We start from the raw sequence: 20,871 nt of genomic DNA, 5'->3' as shown, positions 1-20,871 counted from the left end.
TACCCTGAGGCTCACAGAGTAATCTGTGGGGGAGGGGGGTCTGGCCACTTCAGGTTTCTGCCTCTGTGCCCCTGGGCTACAGCTCAGGCAGGCTCAGCAGCTGTTGGCTAGCAGTGCTGGTGTCTGTAGATTCCCCTGGTGGTGCTAAGGCACACCTGGGCTTGTGTTGTTAGCTCTTGCTAGCTCCATCCCACTGGGCTTCAGGAGCTCCTGCTGGTCAGCTGAGGTGGGGCTTGTTGGGACACCTCCCGCCCTTCACTTTAGACTGTGCTTCAATTCTGCCTTTCTTCAATGTCTCCCAAACTTGAGGCTATTTCCACTAATTCAGGATTTTACTCTGGGTGGGACATTTATCTCTGGGTTTTCTGGGTCAGGGAGGGAGAATCAGAGCGGCTAGGGTTTACTCTGCCATTTTGGCTGCTGGAAGATCAGGTAGGTGATTTTTAAACATCCAGGCTGTGGGCTGGTAGCCCCAGGGGAAGCTGCTGTCACTGCTGAGGCCCCTGCACTTTCTATTACCCAGCTCCAAATCGCCCTTGGGGTGGGTGAGTTGGCAGGCTAGGGCTCCTTCTCACTCCTCTGTAGTCTACTCTCAGGTCCACGCTAGTGCAACCCCTGCGTGCTCTGTACTCCACCTGCCCAGATCTACGCGGGCACTTTCCTGGGCTGGGAATCTGCCACGCTCCATCTCCCAATGGGTTCTGTCTGCCCTGCTCCCTTCTGGCCCAGAGATTTGGGACTCTTTCCCCTACTCTCCATCCTGCAGCTATGGGCCTGGAATGTACCCTTTTCCTTCCCGCAAGTTTAGTCCAAGTACCACCAACTACATGAAATCACCTCTGATTATTACCCCCTTCCTTCCTTGGAAAGTGTTTGACATGAGCTCTGTACTCAGCCCTCCTGGTCTGTGCATGCAAAGCCACCCCCAGACGGACTCCTGGACGAGGCTGGCCCAGGTTGCCTTCCTATATTCCTCACACCCAACCATTTAGTAAATGGATTTAATTTCACAGAGTGAGAATGTATCTACTTCTCTGCCACTCTCCAAGACTGGATGCTGATGTGGATATCTGGTTTGGTGATTGTATTTCTTATCTTCAATGATTAAATTAGCATCATGGCACAGATCAACACTCAAGATAGCTTAGTGGACAGAAAAAATTTGGACTTGGAAAGACCTGAGTTCAGATGAGATTTCAGACACCTTCTAGCTGTGTAACTCTGGGCAAGTTGCTTAACTGTACCTCAGTTTCCTCATCTATAAAATGGGGATAATAGCACTTCACAGGGTTATTATGGGGATAAAATGAGTTAACCTTCCTAAAGGGCTTTGCAAAACTTAACGGGCTAAAAAATGCTAGTTACTGGTATAATAATAATATTGTTATTAGTCACATAAGGCTTCTAACAGTTCTGTGGTACCTCAAAATTAGCACTCTGTGGAACCAACTGGGTTATTTATTCTCCTCTTATAGGGATGTCTGTTTCTAGCAGGGGTTCCCAAGCCCCAGGTGGGCCCCTGGGCTCTGGTACTGTACATAGATGGCAGAGCAGCTTGCCTTATCAGCTCAGCTGCTGCCACCTCCAGGCAGCCATTGTGAGGAGCAGTCACACTGTACTTCAGGTCAGCCCCCAACTTGGTGACAAGAGACCAGGAAACCAGTCAGAAAAGCAGATGGCAAAAAGGGCCAAATGTCATGAAATGAAACACAGAAGAGATCAGTTTGTACTTAAATGGTCTTTTTTACTTGAACTAGTATTTGCCACCCAATTACATCACTTTTAATAGCTTAGAATAACAATATGATCTTGAAAATAGAGCAAACAGCTTGCCAAAGCAAGAGTACATTAAGACGTATGGGTACATTTGTCTTCCTTCTTTGGTGGTCACTGCTCCTCGTTTTCGGTGTATTTATCTTGAGAATCGGCACACTGGCCCTATCCTCCACTGCCGTGAGATGTTCATAGCACTCCCTCCCCTGAAAAAGAGTTTCTATTCAACAGCATTTTCAATTAAAAAAAAGTAAAAGACTTAGATCCAACCTATCACAAAATAACTTCTTGAAGTTGCTCGGTCTACACTAGAAAAGCCGACAAAAGGTTAAGGTGTAGTCCTCACTTTCTAAAGACTGTTTTCTACCTCAAAGATGCTAAGGTGGGAAAGGCAGAAGAAACTGCTGCTGTCCTGTTTATAAAAGAACCCAAAACTTTGGATGTACAAAAAATCACATACTGTAAAAGACACTTATCACTCTCTGCTGAGCAACTTTCAAGTCCAAAAATAAGCCCCAAGTATTCCAATGTATACTATGCAAGTCAAACAAAATTGTTGGATAAAATGTGAAATTACTGTCTAGTAGGATCCATACCAATCAATCCGAGAAAACCCAAGAGGTGGAAATCCTAAAGGGAAAATGGAGAAATAACATATAGTAATTGGGAACTTCCAGCATGGCACTGAAGGGGACAGAGTCAAATGGTTTGTCTATGAATACATTTTGTGTGCACTTGACAAATGACACTTTCACTGTGTGTGGGAAAGAGCAGTTGTTTATATTAAAACTCCTCTCCCTGAGAACTCTGATGATGATGATGATGCTAGTCTTGCAAAGCAAAACTAAAAGTCCTTTAAAGGTCAACAGTTTGTAAGCCAACAGCATTTCATCCTGGAAATAGCTGATCTGGGAGTCATGCAGGGATGGGGTAGGGGGAGGAGGCAAGGATTTCTGTTTGCATGTGGACTGACTTTCTTACACCCTCTTCATCCCTCTGCCCATCAAGCAGGCAAATACTGTCATAACCATCTTGGGTTTCACTTCCACAAGGTCTTCAGGAAGAGCATAGACCCTGGCCCCAATTTTCCTGGCCATCGACACAGCATACCTATGTTCCAAGGAAACAAAAATAGATTCTTGTCAGTCAATAGGCTTAGTGCTGTCCATGAGGGCCCTGGGTATTTTAACCCCATTTGCTCTAGGTGCCTTCAGCTAGAAGGCAGCTCTCCCTCTTCTGAATCCCACAATCCTTTGCAGTCATCCTAAGCACTTACTTCACTGTACCTGGAACTAAGTTCTTGACTATGTCTCTCCCTGAGGTCAGCAAACAATCCTTTCATTGAACCAGAGCTCCTAACAAGTACTCAGTCAGTGTTTGCTAAGCTGGAAAGGATAGTTAGTGAAATCTTCCTTTGTGATTGACTTTCTCTTCCCTGCTTCTAACACTAGGGGGAAAGTTGAATTGTTACTTTTCAATAAGTTGGCAGACTTCTACTGGAGCATGAATTTTTTACCCCAGTCATTTGCATAATAGAGTCCCAGTTCAAAAGACAACTACAGCCCCTGTTGGACACCCCTAAACTGGCGCAGAGGAAGCCTTAGTGTTGAATACGTTTTATTGATGCCTTTTGTTTTTGTTAAAAGAAGCTTTTGTGTACCCTTATTTTCAATGCATAGAAAACCCTCCTCCAAGCCAGTGCTCAAGTTGAATCCACTGTATGCCTAGCTACCTTTTAGAACCATCTAACCCCAACTCTCAGATTTTCTAGGTTCTGGAAATACAAAGACAAAGTCAAAAAATTGTTCCTTCCCAGAGACAGATGGATAGATATCAAGTGAGAAGAGAGGGCACTAGAAACTAGGAAGAATCAGGAAAAGCTCCCTGGATGAGATGGAACAGGAGGTGAACTTTAGGAGGAGCTAGGGAGGGGAGAGCCTGCAGAAAAAGGCCTAGAGGCTGGAGAGGGGGTGTTATTCAGAGCTGGCATTAAAGCAGGGCTTCTTAACTGGAGGCCCACAGGTCTTGAAGGGCTCCATGGCCACATTTCAGGGAGTCTATGAACTTGGGGAGTGAGATAGGGGGACTAACCTCTTAACTAAAATTTAGCATTTCCTTCAATTATTTAAAAATCTCATTTTGAGAACGGGTCCAGAACCCAAAAAGGTCAAGAACTTCCGACTTAAAGCTTTCCAAAGGTTTTTGCATGTCTTATCTCCTTTGATTCTGTAAGCAGAATGTCGATTTTACAGCTTAGGAAACAGAGAATGAAAGAGATGCAGTGAATCAAGCAAGTGGTCTGTGTCAGGTGGGATTTGAGCCCAGACTGGCAAGGTCACTCACTTGGCATTGTTGTGCCTGTCCTCTTCAGTCAGGCTCCCGCTCTTCACTAAGTCGTAGTTAACACAGCCTGGCTGGATGGCATCAATTAAATCCACAACGGCCAAACTGGAGCTGATGGTCTTGTCCTATACAAACAGAACCCAAAAGTGTGTCAGAATGGGCCGCCTCAAAGCCCATGTGGAGGGGCGGGGTAGGGCCGGCTGCTGTAAGGGGGCCACCCACCAAAGATACCGGCATATCAGCTTACTTTAAAGCTCTGGATAGAGGTTGATTTTCCAGCTTCCCCTAGTGTTCTGTTCACCCAGTTGACGATGATGTCATCATTGGCTTTCTGGCCATCACCAAGATCTTCCAGGACATTCAGTGTGTATCTACAGGAGGAAAGGCAAGCACATGAGGGCATGAAAGGGCTTAAAGGGAAACTTATACTATCAATTTCTTTTCTCTCCTAAGCTTTCAGCACGTTGGGAACCCCCTCCAGCAACAATAGTGAAGCCCAGCCATGACCTCTGGGGGAAGTCCTAGCTCTGCTAATCATGATCTATATGACTTTGGGGAAGGCATTTCCCTTCCCTAGGCCTTAGTTTACTCATCTGTAAAATGGGGAGAGGGAAGAACACTGGCCTCGAAGGTCTGGTCTTTTCCAGCTTAAAGATGTTGTTCCTAGTAGGGAGATATGTCAAGGTTGTACAGCTAGTGGGGCAGCTAAATGGCACAGTGAATAGAGCACTGGCCCTGAAGTCAGGAGGATCTGGGTTCAAATTCAATCTCAGACACTTGACATTTACTAGCTGTGTGACCTTGGGCAAGTCACTTAACCCCAATTGCCTTGCCTTTCCCCCCCCCGAAAAAAAGGTTGTACAACTAGTAAAGAACAGAAGTCATCTGTGAGCCCAGCTCTCCCTGATCCCACACCTAACACTATCCACTATACCACAATGCCTTGAAAAAGGTATTTGCCTAATATGAAGAACGTGGCAGGTAGAGGGCAGCTAGGCGGTGCAGTGAATAGAGCACTGGCCCCGGAGTCAGGAGGACCTGAGTTCAAATCCAGCCTCAGACACTTGACACACTTGCTAGCCATGTGACTTTGGGCAAGTTATTTAACCCCAACTGCCCTCCAAAAAAAAAAAAAGAATGTGGCAGGTGGGCAGCTTTCATTTCCCTCTGAGAAGGAACATTGCAGAAGGAAGCAAGCAGGGCATGGGCCAAGGTGAAGGCATGGTGGAACCTTGGTATCATTTGAGTTAAATTCACTCCATTTTCAAAAGGGGCCATCATGACTGACAAGTTGCTTCACTCTCAATGGGCTAGCTTCTGTTCAATCCTGCCGTGAATCAACATGGCATCATTTCCCAGTACTCATCACTTAACCTTTCTCTGAGCTGTCGAATCAGTGCCCATCCCTGACATGCCTCCCCAGGCCAAGCGGGCTGCTACTCACCTCCGCATAAGCTGCCAGACCAGAGCCAGTGTCAAAGTGGGGTTTCCATCATTCAGATCCTGCCCACCAATACCAACCAGGGAGAATTTGGCAGGGTGTTTCCCTAAGTCCACGGCATAGTTGCAATTTTCTAGCTGTGTACAGACAGACAGACAGACAGACACACACACACAATCTTGTGAGGAATTCCAAAGGAAACAACAGCTACAACAGAAAGGGCCCAGAAGAGAGGCAGAACCCCCAACGGCAGCCTCGCCCAGCCCCAAGAGCTACCTTTTTCATGTTGGCACCAAGCTTGGGGTATGGTGGCTTGTTGACTTTATTCCAGTCAACGGGGACTTTGATCCTTTCGTACAACTGTAAGATGACCAGGGCATCCTGCAGGTCACTAAATAGAAGGGGAGAGACTGAGTCAGTGCTTTCTGAGAGTCTTTTTGGGCCGCTGGCATTAAAAGGTACAACCCCAATGTGAATTCCCAGAAATCACTGTGACCCTGCTTACTAGAGACACTTCTCATCTGAAAAAGGAAACAAACAAACAGATCCCAAGTCCCCTCCACTTTGCCAGGCAGACTTACCCATACAGATGGTTTACATGAGGGTTAACACCAAGAGAATTCATCCAATTACGAAAGGTTCTTTCTTCTCGTGTTTCTCCTGTTGAAAATTGACTTTATAAATACTTCCAAAGAGTAAACAAAAGTATGTCTGCGCAGGCAGGGCTCAAGACACACGTGATCCAATCTTGTACGCACGGGCTGGGTGGGGTCAGACAGTGGTGGGAATACTCTCACCCCAAGGAATAAGGCAGCCCTCCAATTGTTCTCCATGATACAAGAGAACATCAAAAAGAAAATCTGCTCATGTAACAAACGAAGTGACCATAGGGGTCTTTGTAAGAATTCCTCCAAGTGGCTACTTAACATACACTTAGCATCTGGGGAACCCAAGCTCCCACAAACTGCCCACGCCAGACTCCTGAAGGGAGCCAGGAGGATGTCTAGGTCAGCCCAGCTTCCCTGTCTGCCAATCTCTTTGCCTCATTACCTAAATGTGCTGCCTACAGGTGACAAAACCAGTTAGTGGGAGAAGCCAGTAAACCTGAAGTTCTCAACTCCCCCAGTCTCAGACTCTTAAGCAGACTCTGGGGCATATAAACAGCTGAGAAGTTCCCAGGGGATTCAGACTGGACGTGCTAAGAAGTCTAATCTGAGTTTTCCCTTTACTCCAAAAGGAATGAAATGCAGAAGAGGCCTTTTGCTCATCCAGAAGGGAGACTTGGAACAGGTAAGCTCTGGGAATAGGGAAAGGCGTGTCACTTGGGAAGCAGCAGGATGCGGCATCAATGGCCCTGGAATTGGAGTCTGAGGACATTAGTTCAAATCTCAGCTGTGTGACTTCAGTCAAGTTAATTAACCTCTCTGGGTCTTAATTGGTTTCTTCTATAAAAATTAGTAGATCTAATCCTTAATAAAGGGATGACTCAAGGTAGGGAAGAGAGAAGATGTGAAAACAAGATACCAAAAATCTATTTTAAAATAAAACTTAATGTTAAACTAGATATTCTTTAGGATTCCTTTCAGTTCTAAATTGTATGATTTTAGGCTCCAAAGAAGAACCTGGGAGAACACAGGTCACTCCCTGAGTAGACAGAACATCACAGCCTCTAGGGAAGGAGGAAACTGAAGCCCAGTGAGGCAAGGGGCTTGTCCAAGGTCACATGGCAAGGTCTCAGCAGAACAGGGACTAGAAATGGGTCTCTTTGTTCTGCACCATAATTTGAGGGGGTCCCTTTGCAGTGGGGCAAAGGTCACAATGCCAGAAAATTCAAGTTGGCACTTCAAACCGGGGAACCAAGTCAGTCCCCCAAGTTCAGAAATCACTTAACTGTTATTAACAACTGGTCTAGGGAAGAAAAATTAATTTAACATTAGGAACATACTTGGCTAATTCGTATCTTCAATGAGGAAGAACATAAAGGGCCAAGAGGGAGGCCTCAACTGTCAAGGACCCAACATTTGGAAGGGTCTGTCCCCTCCCTCTCCTCTGAGTTGGGCTTTCATAGAACTGTTGTACGTGCTGGAACTCTGACCACCAGGAAAATGGGGCTTTACTTCAGTATGGCTGTGACTGGCAGGCTGTTGAAAACCTGTGGCCTAAAGATTCTACCCTTCAGTAATTCAATTCCTTGGAGATAACAAGGGGGCAAGGGAAGGGAATAAGCATCTATGTAGGGCTATATGCAGGGCCCTACCTAAGTACTTTACAAGTGCGGTATCATTTGATCCTCACACCAACCCTGGGAGGCAGGTGCTGTTATCACCTTTATTACATTATTACAGTTGGGGAAACTGAGGCAGAAAGGGGCTAAGTGAGCTGTCTAGGGTCACACAGATTAAGTCTTCCAGACTCCAGGTCTGGCCCTCTGTGCGCAGTGGCACCCCCTAGCTGCCTCTGCTGTGGAACATTCAATTTGGTCTGGGAAAAGACCAGTCTACTACCAACTTCTCGATAATAGACAGCAGTACTCAACAAGCAGGATTTGAGGGGCATAAACATTGCTCCCTGTGGCACAAACCTTCTAGAAGCGTCCAATCGATGTCCTGGTTCTCGGGCTTGGTGAGAGCAGGGTACTTGTTGAACAGGTTTGCCACAAAAGCCAAGTTCAGCTTGGGGTTTCCGCTGACGACATCGGCTGGGGTGACAAATTGGCGGCAGCCCAGCCTGTCGGCCTGCTGGAGCATGTGCTCGGCTCTCTTCAGGTCGTCTTTTTCCTGAGAAAGGCAACAAAGGACCCTGAAGGACTGAACTGAGGCCCTGACACTGGCCACCAGCAGGGAAGCTGGCCTCTCAGAACCCTGACTTAGAGCAGAGCCAGACCACAAACTGTAGAAGCAGAAAAGTCTGACTTCCAATCCTCCCTGGACAGGGCAGGCTCAAAGAAGATAGATGAAGAAAGTGTAGCACCCCACAACTTCAGAGTCCAAAAGAAATCCCTAAAGAAGGGAGGGATCAGGCAGGGACACCTGTAATTTCATGGCTCTAGGAAATGCCTGAGGTGAGAAAAACCCCACCATCAATGCCAGTCATTCTCTCCAACTTAGTCTTACTAGAGCACCAAGGTCAAGTGACTCGCCCAGGGGCATGTAGTCAGCATGTGGCAGAGACAAGACTTGAACCCAGGGATTCCTGACCCTGAGGCCAACTCTGTATTGCTCAATAGCTGATGTAATCCCATTAGATCAATCTGGATCTCAAAACCCTAATGATAAAAGTCCCAGACAAACCATTATAAGAGAACCAGGATGTCCCCAGGGGTGGGGTCAAGATGGCGGAGTCAAAACAGGACTTCCTCTTGCCTCCTGCTTCTACCTCCTCCAATTCATATAAAAGACAACTCTAAACAAAATTTGGAGCTACAGAACCCACAAAATGACAGAGAGAAGGTAACCTCCCGCTGAAGACAGCCTGGCAGGAAGGGGCCAGCACAGTGCTCTGGGAGCTGAGACCAGCCTCATGTGAACCCAAGGTTTTAGCCTCAGGGCAACCACAACCAGGCCCAAGCCAGAGGGACTTCAGATCACCAGCAGCTGTGGTGGTTTCCAGAATTATCAACCCATAGATGCTAAGGACAAAGTGAGAGGTCAGTGCAGTGCTGACTTTGGGAACCGGGAATTCGGGAGTGCAGTCTGGCCTTTTCCCCCTTGCGGGTGAAGCAGCTGAGGTGCTGTGGCCGTGCAGGCGCCTCTGCATGTCTGCTTCAGAGCTCCTTGCCTGCAGATTGTAGGGGGACCAAGCAACCAGTCTGAGGGGTAACTGCTCTTGCTTTAACTTGCTTGGATCTGGATCACTGCCTAGAGTGGAGGTCCTGGGGTGCATGACCAGTTTGCCAGAGCATGTGGAGATTTCTGAGAGGGCACACAACTAATACCTTCAGCAGCTGAGAAAACCCCAGCAATTTGGGACAAAGCTCCCTTCTCTGGTAGCAGAGTTCTACTGTGGAAAAAAAAAACTTAAAAGTCAAGTAATTGAGTGGCAACATGAGCAGGCAAAGGAAGCAAAGCAAACAGAAGAATCCAATATTAGAGTAGTGTTTTGGAGACAAAAAGGATCAAAGCATGGAACAGGAGGAACACAACAAAGTCAGAACTCCTGCACCAAAAGCTTTCAAGAAAAATACTAGCTGGTTACAAGCCATAAAGGACCTTAAAAAGGATTTTGAAAACCAAATAAGAAAAGTGGAGGAAAAAATTGGGAAGAGAAATGAGAACGATGCAAGAAAATTATGAAATGAGAGTGAACAACCTGACTGAAGAAAATAACACCTTAAAAAAAAGATTAACTCAAATGCCAAAAGAGGCTCAAAAAGGCAATGAGGAGAAGAATGCCTTAAAAAAGCCAAATTCACCAGATGAAAAAAGAATCTCAAAAGTTCACTGAAGAGAATCATTCCTTCAGAATTAGATTGGAGCAAATGGAAGCTAATGACTTTATGAAAAATCAAGATACTATTAAACAGTTCTAAACAAATGAAAAAATAGAAGGCAATGTGAAATATCTCATTAGAAAAACCACTGCCCTGGAAAATAGAGCCATGAGAGATAATTCAAAAATTATTGGACTACCTGAAAGCCATGATCAAAGAAAGAACCTAGAAATCATCCTCCAAGACATTCTCAAGGAAAATTGCCCTGATGTTTCAGAACCAGAAGGCAAAATAGAGGTTGGAAGAATCTACCGATCACCTCCTGAAAAAGATCCCAAAAAGAAAACTCACAGGAATATTATAGCCAGGTTCTGAAATTTCCAGATCAAGGAGAGATTACAAGCAGCCAGGAAGAAACAATTTGAATATTGTGGAAACACAATCAGGATAACACAGGATCTAGCACCTTCTACACCAAGGGACTGAAGGGCTTGGAATAAGATGTCCTGGAGGTCAAAGGAGCTGGGATTAAAACCAAGAATCACCTACCCAGCAAAACTGAGTTATCATGTTTCAGGGGAAAATATGGTCATTCAATGGAATAGAGGACTTTGAAGCATTTCTTGATGAAAAAACCAGAGCTGAATAGAAAATCTGACATTCAGATACAAGAAGCAAGAGAAGCATGAGAAGGTAAACAGGGAAAAGAAATCATAAGGAACTTATCAAAGTTGAACTATTTACATTCCTACATGGAAAAATGATCATTGTAACTGATGAAACTTTTCTCAGTATAAGAATAGTTGAAGGGAATAGAAATGTATATGTGTGTGTGTACATATATATGTGTGTGTGTATGTGTATATATATATATATATATATATATCCATACATACACATACATATATTCATACATATACATGTCTATAAAGGAGGGTATATTAGTATATGAATACATATGTGAATGTGTGTATATATGTACAGGTATACATAGACAGAGGGCACAAGACCAATTGAATAGGAAGGGATGATACTTAAAAGGTGAAATTAAGAGGTGAGAGAGGAATATAATGAGAGGAGATGAGGAGAGACAGAATGGGGTAAACTATCTCATAAAAAGAGGCAAGGGAAAATGATTACAACTGAAGGGAAGAGCAGGAAGGCAAAAGGGAATGAGTCAACCTTATTCTCATTGAATTTGGCTTAGGGAGGGAATGATATACACACTAAATAGGGTATTCACCCTACAGGAGAATAGGGGGGAAGGGGATGAAAGGGGGGAAGATGGAAGGGAGGCCAGGCTGGGGGGGAGGGAAGTTGGAAGCACCCATTTTTTAAAAGAGACAGGATCAAAGTAGAGAATAGAACAAGTGGGGGGTGGGATAGGATGTAGGGAAATATAGTCAGTCTTTCACAATATATCCACGATGGAAATGTTTTGCATAGCTACACATGTACAACCTATATTGAATTACTTATCTTCCCAGTAAGGTTGGGTGACGAGGGAGGAAGGGAAAGAATCTGGAATTCAAAGTTGTAAAATCAAATGTTTAAAAATATATATATTATTATTTTACATGTAACTGGAAATAAGATATACAGGCACTGGGGCATAGAGATACACTGTGCCCTAGTGGAAAGTCGGAGGGGGAATGGGGGAAGATATGGGAAAGAGCAGATTGGGGGAGGGGATATTCAGTGGGAATGCTGTTTTGGGGTGATGGGTAGGGGAAAAATGGGGAGAAAATTTGCAACTCAAAATCTTGTGGAAATGAATTATGTAAGCTAAAAAATAAAAAAGAGAGGAAAAAAAGAGAACCAAGATATAAAAGGCACCCTGGCCAGAGCTGGGGAGATAAGAACAAACCTAACATGGCTATTTGCACTTGGGGGGTAGGGGTGTCCTCAAGTGCTTGGCACACAGTGGGCACTTACTGACTATGGAAGGTAGGAATCTGAAGTGTCAGAGGTGAGGAAGGAGGGCATAGGCTAAGCTTGGAAGGGAATAATACAGAATCAGCCTGGAAAAGTTGACTGGAGCGAACTTTTCTGAAGAGTTTTTGACACTGAAGTGTTTGAAGTGATGTGGGGGGTGGGGGGTCATAAGGAGTTTCTAAAGAGTTTCTGAGCAGAAGGGAGGGCCATGGATGGGCAGTAAGTATCTTAGGAAGGGTCTGAAGAACATACTGGTGTCAGGGAGAGTCAAGGGAAGGCCGAAGCAACAGTAGAGGTGAGTGGCCCCTGAGCAAGCAGACACCAAGATGAAGAGATTCCCAAACTCCCTTCAAAACCAAGTCACACTCTCCCCCCACCCACTCCCAGACACACCATGAAAGGCAGTATATGGTGCCCATGATGCAGAGGTGGGCCCACAGCAGAGGGATGGGAACAAAGACTCAGAGGAACATGTGCATGAAGCAAGCACTGGGGAATAAGGTCAGGTGGAGCCAACAACCGTGTTGGGACTTGAATTCTTTCAGTGGTGTCCCTGAGAGTAACATGGAGAAAATGGTGTTTTAGGAAGAGGAAGCTGGCAGCCATGGTCAGGATGGACTCACTATCCCTTTAACTATAAACATGATAATGACTTGAGGGTTGGTCCTCTTTGTCTCTCTGGATCAGTGCTGGGTGACTGGGCTACATCTGATAGTTTGGGAAATGAGTCCCAGCTGGGAGAAAAGTGATTCACTCAGGGTCACATAGTCAATCAACAGCAAAGCCAGGTCAGTGTCTAAGACAGGCTTGGCCTTGCAGACTCTCCTCTCTTCCTTAACGATAAATAAGGTGGCATTTGAGTTCACACATTAAATATTTCAGACATTAAAAGACAAAGCTAGGGGCGGCTAGGTGGCACAGTGAATGGAGCACCAGCCCTGGAGTCAGGAGGACCTGAGTTCAAATCTGGCCTCAGACACTTAACTAGCCATGTGACCTTGGGCAAGTCACTTAACCCCAAACTGCCCCTCCAAAAAGCAAAAAAAAAAACCAAAACACCCTCCAAAAAACAAAGCCAACAGGGTCTTGAACATCTAGTGTTTTAGCATGATCTAACTGAAAAAAACACATGCCCAAAGATGGGAAGATACCAATCCCCAAAAAATACTTACATTGAAACCAGCCATGCTAATGTCAATCTGGGGCTCCCCTTCTTTCTGGCCTTTTGGAGCAATCTGATTTAGAAGATGGAAGTAGGCTCTGGAATCCTGCAAGGGATCAAGAAGGTCAAGAATACAACTCTCAAATCAACAAGTGTTTGTTAGACACCTACTGTGTGAAAAGCAAGAGATGGGCCCTGCCTCAAGGTACTTCCATTCTACCAAGGATGAGCATGCTTTATTTGTCCATGTTTTGAAAAGCATTTAAGATCTGTGAGACTCTATGGGTCAAATACCAACATCCCATGTGGACATCCATTCCCAGAAACCAATGAAGACCTTTAAACCTTGAAGTGAACATGTGGCCAGTTCTGTACCTTTACTGAATTACTGAAGTCAATTAACTTGGCAGATAAACCAAGCAAGGGAACAAAGGCGGGAGAACAGAAATCCAGGAAGCATCAGAAAAGGAGGAAAAAAAGAGTCACGTTATCACAAAATGCTACTTGCTCCAAATTAAGAGAAATATATTACACAAACCATAATGGCGTGCTCAAGCGCAAAATGTCAGGGATCTGCCAGGAAGGGCCCATCCCCACTCCTGCCCAATCATCACAACTCCCACCCCCAGAGAACAAAGAGCCCATTCATCAGCTACAGCTGCCAACCCACTAGGAAGAGAACAGCAGAAGGGAAGAAGACCCCCAAGGAGAACAATCTTCCCAAGCTGGAGCGAGCCATAGGCTTGAAGAAAGCCCGATGACGGGAAAAATGGACTTCCAAAGCAGCTAACCTAGAAGAGCACACTGGAGGTCACCAAGGTCGTTGCAGCCAGCCCCAGGCCCTAGGAGCACTGGGGTATGTACCCCTTGCTTTGAGTTTCTAAATCCAACTTTTCAGGAGCAGAGACGCAGAGCCATTCCTAAGGAGCCCAGAGACTGTCCTGGCAAGGATTGGATTGCTTTCATGTCCAGCCCTAGGGACAGCTGGCTGTGGTATCAGCCCCAGCAGCTGAGGATTGGACTCAAGGCAGGCAGGCAGGCAGCTGCTGGAATGCCCCAGGCATTTGCCACAGGGATTATCTCCTGTCTTCCTCCGGGGTCAAAGGAAGCAGGTGGCTAGAGAATGGGATTAATGTCTCTGCTTAGCAGCTTCTGAGCACTGCTCCTAACCTCTAGAGCAGGGAATGCTGAGCACAATGTGAAATACAGAGGGGATGAGCCAGGGGAGGGTCTGGGGCCCAGTGACTCATGTGAGCAGGACCAGGAGGTCCCCTAAAGCCTGGGAACAAAAGTTGGTGGGAGACATGTCTACCCTTAGAGACTTGGATTAAAATCCCAGCCCTTTGGGCAATGTGGCCCTAAGCAAGTACTTTAACCTCTTTGAGGGGGGGAGAGGGAGAAATAGCATAAAGGGGTCGAGATAGTCCACGTGATGGGGGAGGGGATGGCTTGGCCCCTTCTCCTAATCCCCCTGCTTTCATCCTTACTGAGGCTGTATGGGCAACCAAAAGATTGTGCGGTAGTCAGCCAGTGGTCTCCAGAATGATAGAAATGACATAAAGTAAGGAAATTTACTTGCCCGAGGTTGACAGCTAAAACAGTACCCTAGTCACCCTACCCTGATTACAACTCTGCCATCCCACTGCTCTCCTGACTCTGCAAGTGGTAAGCAGAAAAGTCGTCCCTGTTAACACACATGCCGATTTTCTTACATCATCAAAAAGGCCCAGGGTTTGGCCACTTTCTCGTTCCCCACCTTCCTCCTGCCATCCAGCATCTGGACTGGGAGGTTCCTGGCAAGCCTAGCTCAAGTCAGAATTACCTTGATATCAGAGCTCAAGTTGTTGATTTTGTGCCAGCCTGAGTTTTCCAAATGGAAGTTGGCCCATCGCAGGAGGAGTTCCTCTGGAGATAACTTCATGAGGTCCTCCAAGGTCTCGCCATCTCGGAGCAAGGCCGCTAAGGCTACAATATAAAATGCCAGTATATTGTCAGAACTGAAGTCTAGGATTTAACCTGCCCTAGGAGATGGGCCACACATGCCCCTGCCCCAGAGCTGCTGGCTTCCTGCCTCTGACTGTTAACTGGTCAAGAGAATACGGATGGCAAAAGAGCTTCACCCAAAGAACAAAGATGATTTGGGTGTCATAACCTCAAGAAAGACTGACAGTGTTCTCCCGTGAGTCTGTGTTCCACGTTAGAGCTGGAAGGGCCCCTGGAGGCCACCTAATCCAACCCTCTCAATTTACAGAGGAGGAAACTAAGGCCCAGAGAGGAAGAGGGTCTCACCACTCATGAGCAGCCAAGCTGGGATCTGAACCCTGGCCCTGGGGGCAAATTCAAGCCAGTAAGTCACTGTCCCTCCTCTTCAGCCCTCAGTTTTCTCAGCTAGAAAATGAAACACTAAATTCTCTTTCTGCCTAAATTAATGCTCCTAGAAAGCCAGGGGGTTGTTTTCTGAAGGAAAAATTGTCCCCCTTCTTAGCACATGTTGGTAGCACCAGTGGGAAGGGCACCTCCTGCTAAGGAAGGCTTCTGGATGTGCTACTATGCCTCACTGTGCTACCCAATCAAGCTCCAAGAGATCCAACCCCCTCTGTTTGTAAAAGGGGATGTAACCTAGGCCCACAGAAGTGGAGGTCACACAGGAAGGAGATGGCACAGCTGGTATATAAACCCAGTTTCTCTTGCTCTGAAGGATGCAGGTCCTTATTAGGGGTATGAAGCCTCCCCATTTTGTGATGTTAGACTAGCAGCCAGGGACCTGGCCAGAGAGCAGATTCTCATCAACAAGCCCAGCTGCTTTCTGCAACACTCTACCACATGCCTCAGACTGGTTCGAGCTGGGGCCATTACCTTCATTTCTGCTGAGCTCGATATCGGCAAACAATCCAATCTTGATGATTTGCCAAAGCAGCCCCAGAACCAGGTGAGGCTTTCCAGCCCGTAAGTCCTCAGCCCCGATGTTGACCACATGGCATCCAATGGCAGAGGCTGAATTCAAGGCCAAGTTTAAGTTCTCCTGCAAAACAAACAAACGAGATTTTGGAATTTCTTTCTGAGTAGCTGGTACTTGTCCAGGCGCTGCAAACAGTACCCACAGAGCTTGATGGTGGCCCTGATTCACTTCCTGACTCCCCCCTCCAGATACCACAACCTGGATCAGTGGCATAACAAATGGAGCTGGAAAATGAAGGGAGGAAACTACTCAAGATAAAATTAATCTCTACCTTATTATTACAGCTGCTGTCCTGGAATCAAGAAAGTTATTAGGAACCAGCCCCTGCTCTTATGATGACGTGAGTACATTTACCAGTCCTAGGAGAAAATCCTCAGAAAGAAACGTGGCTTTGAAAAAATGTTCTTATCTTGTCCCAGCCCCTTCTTGAACTCACTACTATCATCTCACTCCTGTGGGACTCTACTGGAGCAGATTGGCTCTCCGGTCCTTAACGCTAGGGCCTCTGGTTCCTTCCTCCTGCCCTCTTCTACCAATGCAGGGGTTGAAGACTTGGAGAAAATCGAAGTCTTTCTATTGTGCCAAGAGGTGCTCTTCCATGCTAGTCAGCACTGCATGGATGCCTTTCTTTTGTGCTTTCTTTGCTTTTTAAAGCTAGAGCTGAGATTTTATTCTCCCAGTGTGGACTTGCCAACCACCAACATAGATTGCAGTCTTAGGGAGGTGTCATGGGGTCCTGGCAGCTCAAATGCCACACTCCTGGCTGCTAGGTGTCTCAGGTGGTGTTCTGGAAACCAAGGCTGAATCTCTGGCTTCAAGGCCAAACAACCCAATTCTCCAACCAGGTAGATTAGTAAGTGGAACCCCAGGCTAGGGAGGGGTAAGGGCACAGGGGAGTACGCTGGGGTTTGCTTCTTGTTACCACCTATGTCATGTAAAGCTAAGTGACGCATGCTAGGGGTCCCAGGCGTCGGTGAGCCGTGCCAAGCCCCAGTGCCAGGCCCCAGCACCCACCTTCAGGAAACAGGTAGCACTTGGACTAGAAGATTCCTCTGCCATATCCCTTCTAGTTTGACCATCGGTGGTTCTAAGATCTTATGTGAGAAGCAGGACTTGAGATTTGTACAATTAATTTAACCTCCCTCTGCCTGACCCTGGTGAAGATGATGACATCATTACCTGAATGATAAATGGTGTAAGTTTCTTCTTGTTGATTGCCCTTTCATCAATTGTGTCTGGAACTGAAAGGTTGATCATTTTACTGAAAAAAAAAGAAAATCAAGATCATATTGCATTAATAGTTGCTAGGTATTCCTAAGTAATATGTTATTGCTTATATAACCTGAAAAATAAAATGTCACTCATTTGGTTCAAACCAACATTTCTTAAATACCTACAATGTACGAGGTATGCCAGGCATGAGGGTTACCAACACAATACAAAAACCCCAGTCCTGCCTTCAAGGAGCTCAGGAGTGGGGACCTGTGGCCCTCTAGGTCCTCAAGTACAGCCCTTTAACTAAATCCAAACATCAGAGAACAAAACCCCCAAACATAAAGATTTGTTCTATAAAACTTGGACTCAGTCAAAGGCCGTACCCAAGGGGTTAGAAGGCCACATGTGGCCTCGAGGTCATAGGTTCCCCGCCCCTGATTCTACTTGAATCAGTGACTTTAACTGATTAGTAACTCCAACACTGATTGGAATGAACATACTGTATGTCTATCCCTCCTGGCCTAAGGCCAGCAAATAACTGAGTGTCCACCATCAAAGTCACCATTGGACACATAGGAAAGAAGCATTCTTTACACTGTGCTCCTCTCCATAAACCCATTTGTGTGTGGTGACTTTGTATAACTATGTGAATTGTTCCCAGAGCACCTTGTGGAAAGGTCTCCTTTCCCCTATCACACACATCTCCTCATCTTTCGATCTCAAGTAGAAATGTGCACTTCAGTGTAGGATTTAATTGAACTACTTTGCATACTTATTTTTTGAATTTGGTCAGATTTTGCCAAAGTCTCTTGGCTTTACATCACATTCATTTCCAAACCATACCAACCCCAGGGGAAATTTTCCCTCGGTACTGTATATTTCTTATAATGGCTTGGTTTCATCATAAACAATAAATATACTTCCAAACATTTAAGTTATTCTTTCTTTCTTAAGGAATATTTTGTAGTTTTATTTATGTTTTGAATGTATATCAGTAGGGAGCCTACAAATAATTTATTGGGGTTTCCCTTTCTGTTACTTTCTCCTAGATGTCGTCATTGCTGTATAGGAAGTTTACCAACCACTGGGCAATTATTTTGTATTGCATTGTATTAAACTATTAATTATTTCAAATTCTTTGCTACCCCTCTGGGTCTCTCTGTATGAACTATCGTATCAGGGTCATTTTGTCTCTTCTTTCCCAATGTTTATGCCTTTAATTTCTTTCTCTTGTCATTATCACTAGCATTTCTAGATCTATGCCAAATAATAGGGGAAAGATGAAGCATCTATCTCTGTGTATTTATTGGGGAAGCTTTTTGTATTTCCCCCTGCAGAAAATGCTAGCTTGGTTTTAGGTAGAACCTTTTTATCTTATATTAAAGACACAAAGATAAACATCCAAATACCTTTTTATCTTTCTATTTTAAAATGACCCTTCTCCATCTCTGCTTTGTCAAGTTTTTAGCATACCTGCTGTGCCCTGTCATAAGTTTTGTTTGTTTTTTTCTGACATCTAGTGGTAAAATGGTGTGGCTGGAGGTAGCTTTTAGTCCAAATTATTATGTGGATCATTTTCCTGATGTAAAAGTCATCATGGCATCCCTGGTTTAAAAACCACTCCCACCTGATCATGGTCAATTCTCTTTTAGGGATGTTTCAGCATCTTTTTGCTTAGACTTTATTTAAACTTTTTATTTCAATATTCATTAGGGCAATTGGTTCATAGTTTTCTTTGCTTCCTCTTACCTTTGTTGAGGCATTAAGACTCTGTCTTGTAAAAGGACTTGGGAAGAGGGCTTTCTTTTTCAGGTTTTGAGAATAATTTGTACAACACAGGCAACACTACTTGTTCTTTAAACATCTGATATAAAATACCTGTAAATTGTGGCACAGTGAGTAGAGCATCGGCCCTGGAGTCAGGAGGACCCGAGTTCGATTCCAGCCTCAGATACTTAACACCCACACAAAAATACTATCCGTGTAACCTTGGGCAAGTTACTTAACCCCAATTGCCCTCCAAAAAGGAAAAAAAGAAAGAAAGAAAATACCCGTAAATGTCTAGAGCAGAGCTATTTATTTTTCCTTAGTGGGTTCTCTTATGGCTTTGTGAGACTTATTTTCTGGGACTGGGTAGTTCAAGATCTCCATTTCATGCTCTGTGGGAATTTTATATTATATTTATATTTTTGTGTATAATAATTTGTTTTAAAATCTTGGTTTTGCTAGCATGTAACTGTGGATAGTAGGTCAGACCATCTCAGTAGCTTTCCATCCTTTAGATCAGGTATGGCAATCTTTTTAGTCTTTTTGGAGAACCAGCTTTACTCTTTAGCTTTCATTGGCTGATTTCTCCTCTAATTTTAGATTTCCTCTTTTGTGCTTATATCAAGTTTCTAGTTTTCCTATTGCATGTTCCCTTCATTAACTCTCTATTTTTCTCTCAATATATATCTTCAGAGAAGTCATTTTTCTCCTGAAAACTGCTGCTTTCTCCCTACATTGAAAAAATGTTGGCACGCTGTCTCATTGTTAGTGTTTCTCTGAACTGTTCTTTGACCCATGCATTATTTCAGATGTCATCATTCCCCTTTCTCTTTTCAGTCAGTACATCGTTGGGGGTGGCGGGGTATGCATGTGCATCTCCAGTCATACTGATCTGCACCTGGCTCCTGGACCCAGCTAGCTCCGGAGGAGAGAACGAGGCTGGTGATCTTGCACAGCCCTCCCTCACTTCAATCCAATTCACCTACATGTCATGGCATCACCTTCCTGATGTCATGGTCCTCTTCAAGAAGGATGGACAAACAATGAATGAACAAATGGCCTAGGATTGGTTTTGGTTATTACACTCTCTCTTCACTCCTTCTCTGGATTTCTTTTCATTGTTCTTTTCTCTTTGCTTCATCTGCCTATTTATCTATTTTATTTTGGAGTTTCATTTTAACATCACCTTTAGTTCTAAACAACCCCTCAAGAAATTGTAACAAAAAATACAAAGGAAAGGGGGCAAAACAGGTGAGCAAAACTACTTAACATGTCAATGAGTCAGACAATATAGGAAACATTGCAGCCTTAAGTTGGGGATCTGCCCCAGATCTTTGCCCAGAGTAAAACTCGGAAAGGAGAGGCCTGGTCCCATTTGCATCTCCAGTTCCCCTTGACCTTGAGCAGAAGCTTTTCGTCCTGTGTCCTATGAACCCTGTGTTGTGTTCCACACTGCCTGTGTTCTCTCTTCTTCCCGTGGCTGGGCACAGTGAGCATCTGCTGCCTGGGGAAGAGGCCCATCAGGAGTGAAGCCGGTGCCCTAGATACAGAGCTAAAGCCTGAAGCTTTTGCAAGTTCTCTGAGGTTACTTGACAAGGTTTTTAAACTGAGATGGTAGAAATCATCTGATCTCATCGAATAGACTCAGTTTTAGTTACTCTACTGTCTGTCTCCACTGGGTGCCTTCACTATATCTCCTCTCACTGTCTTCATTGTAAGGGGTTAACCCTTACAATCTGGCTTCCAACTTCATCATTTCACCAAAACTGTTCTCTTCAAAGTAACCCATGAGCTCTTAGTTGCCAAATCCTGTGGCCTTTTCTCAATCCTCATTCTCCACAACTTCT

General features: G+C 45.0%; 1 protein-coding gene across 2 annotated transcripts in view; it reads right to left on the bottom strand.

The window, feature by feature from the left end:
* Window positions 1-1,723: 1,723 nt before the first annotated feature.
* Window positions 1,724-20,871, bottom strand: part of PLS3 (plastin 3) — a 102,361-nt gene continuing 83,213 nt past the window's right edge. For both annotated transcript variants that reach the window (XM_069065212.1, XM_069065211.1), the window contains exons 7-17: window positions 17,222-17,303; window positions 15,940-16,105; window positions 14,906-15,048; window positions 13,094-13,189; window positions 8,139-8,334; window positions 6,139-6,217; window positions 5,834-5,948; window positions 5,561-5,694; window positions 4,364-4,487; window positions 4,117-4,241; window positions 1,724-2,883 (exon numbers count right to left, since the gene is read on the bottom strand). In XM_069065212.1, coding sequence (XP_068921313.1) covers window positions 2,751-2,883; window positions 4,117-4,241; window positions 4,364-4,487; window positions 5,561-5,694; window positions 5,834-5,948; window positions 6,139-6,217; window positions 8,139-8,334; window positions 13,094-13,189; window positions 14,906-15,048; window positions 15,940-16,105; window positions 17,222-17,303 — 1,393 coding nt within the window. In that variant the 3' untranslated portion in view covers window positions 1,724-2,750. The remainder of the gene's footprint in view (window positions 2,884-4,116; window positions 4,242-4,363; window positions 4,488-5,560; window positions 5,695-5,833; window positions 5,949-6,138; window positions 6,218-8,138; window positions 8,335-13,093; window positions 13,190-14,905; window positions 15,049-15,939; window positions 16,106-17,221; window positions 17,304-20,871) is intronic.

Source organism: Petaurus breviceps, unplaced genomic scaffold (assembly GCF_028583685.1).
Source record: "Petaurus breviceps papuanus isolate PSGF00001 unplaced genomic scaffold, PetGlider_PUasm1.0 90681, whole genome shotgun sequence".
Taxonomy (NCBI): domain Eukaryota; kingdom Metazoa; phylum Chordata; class Mammalia; order Diprotodontia; family Petauridae; genus Petaurus; species Petaurus breviceps.
This window is presented reverse-complemented; position numbering and strand designations above follow the sequence as displayed.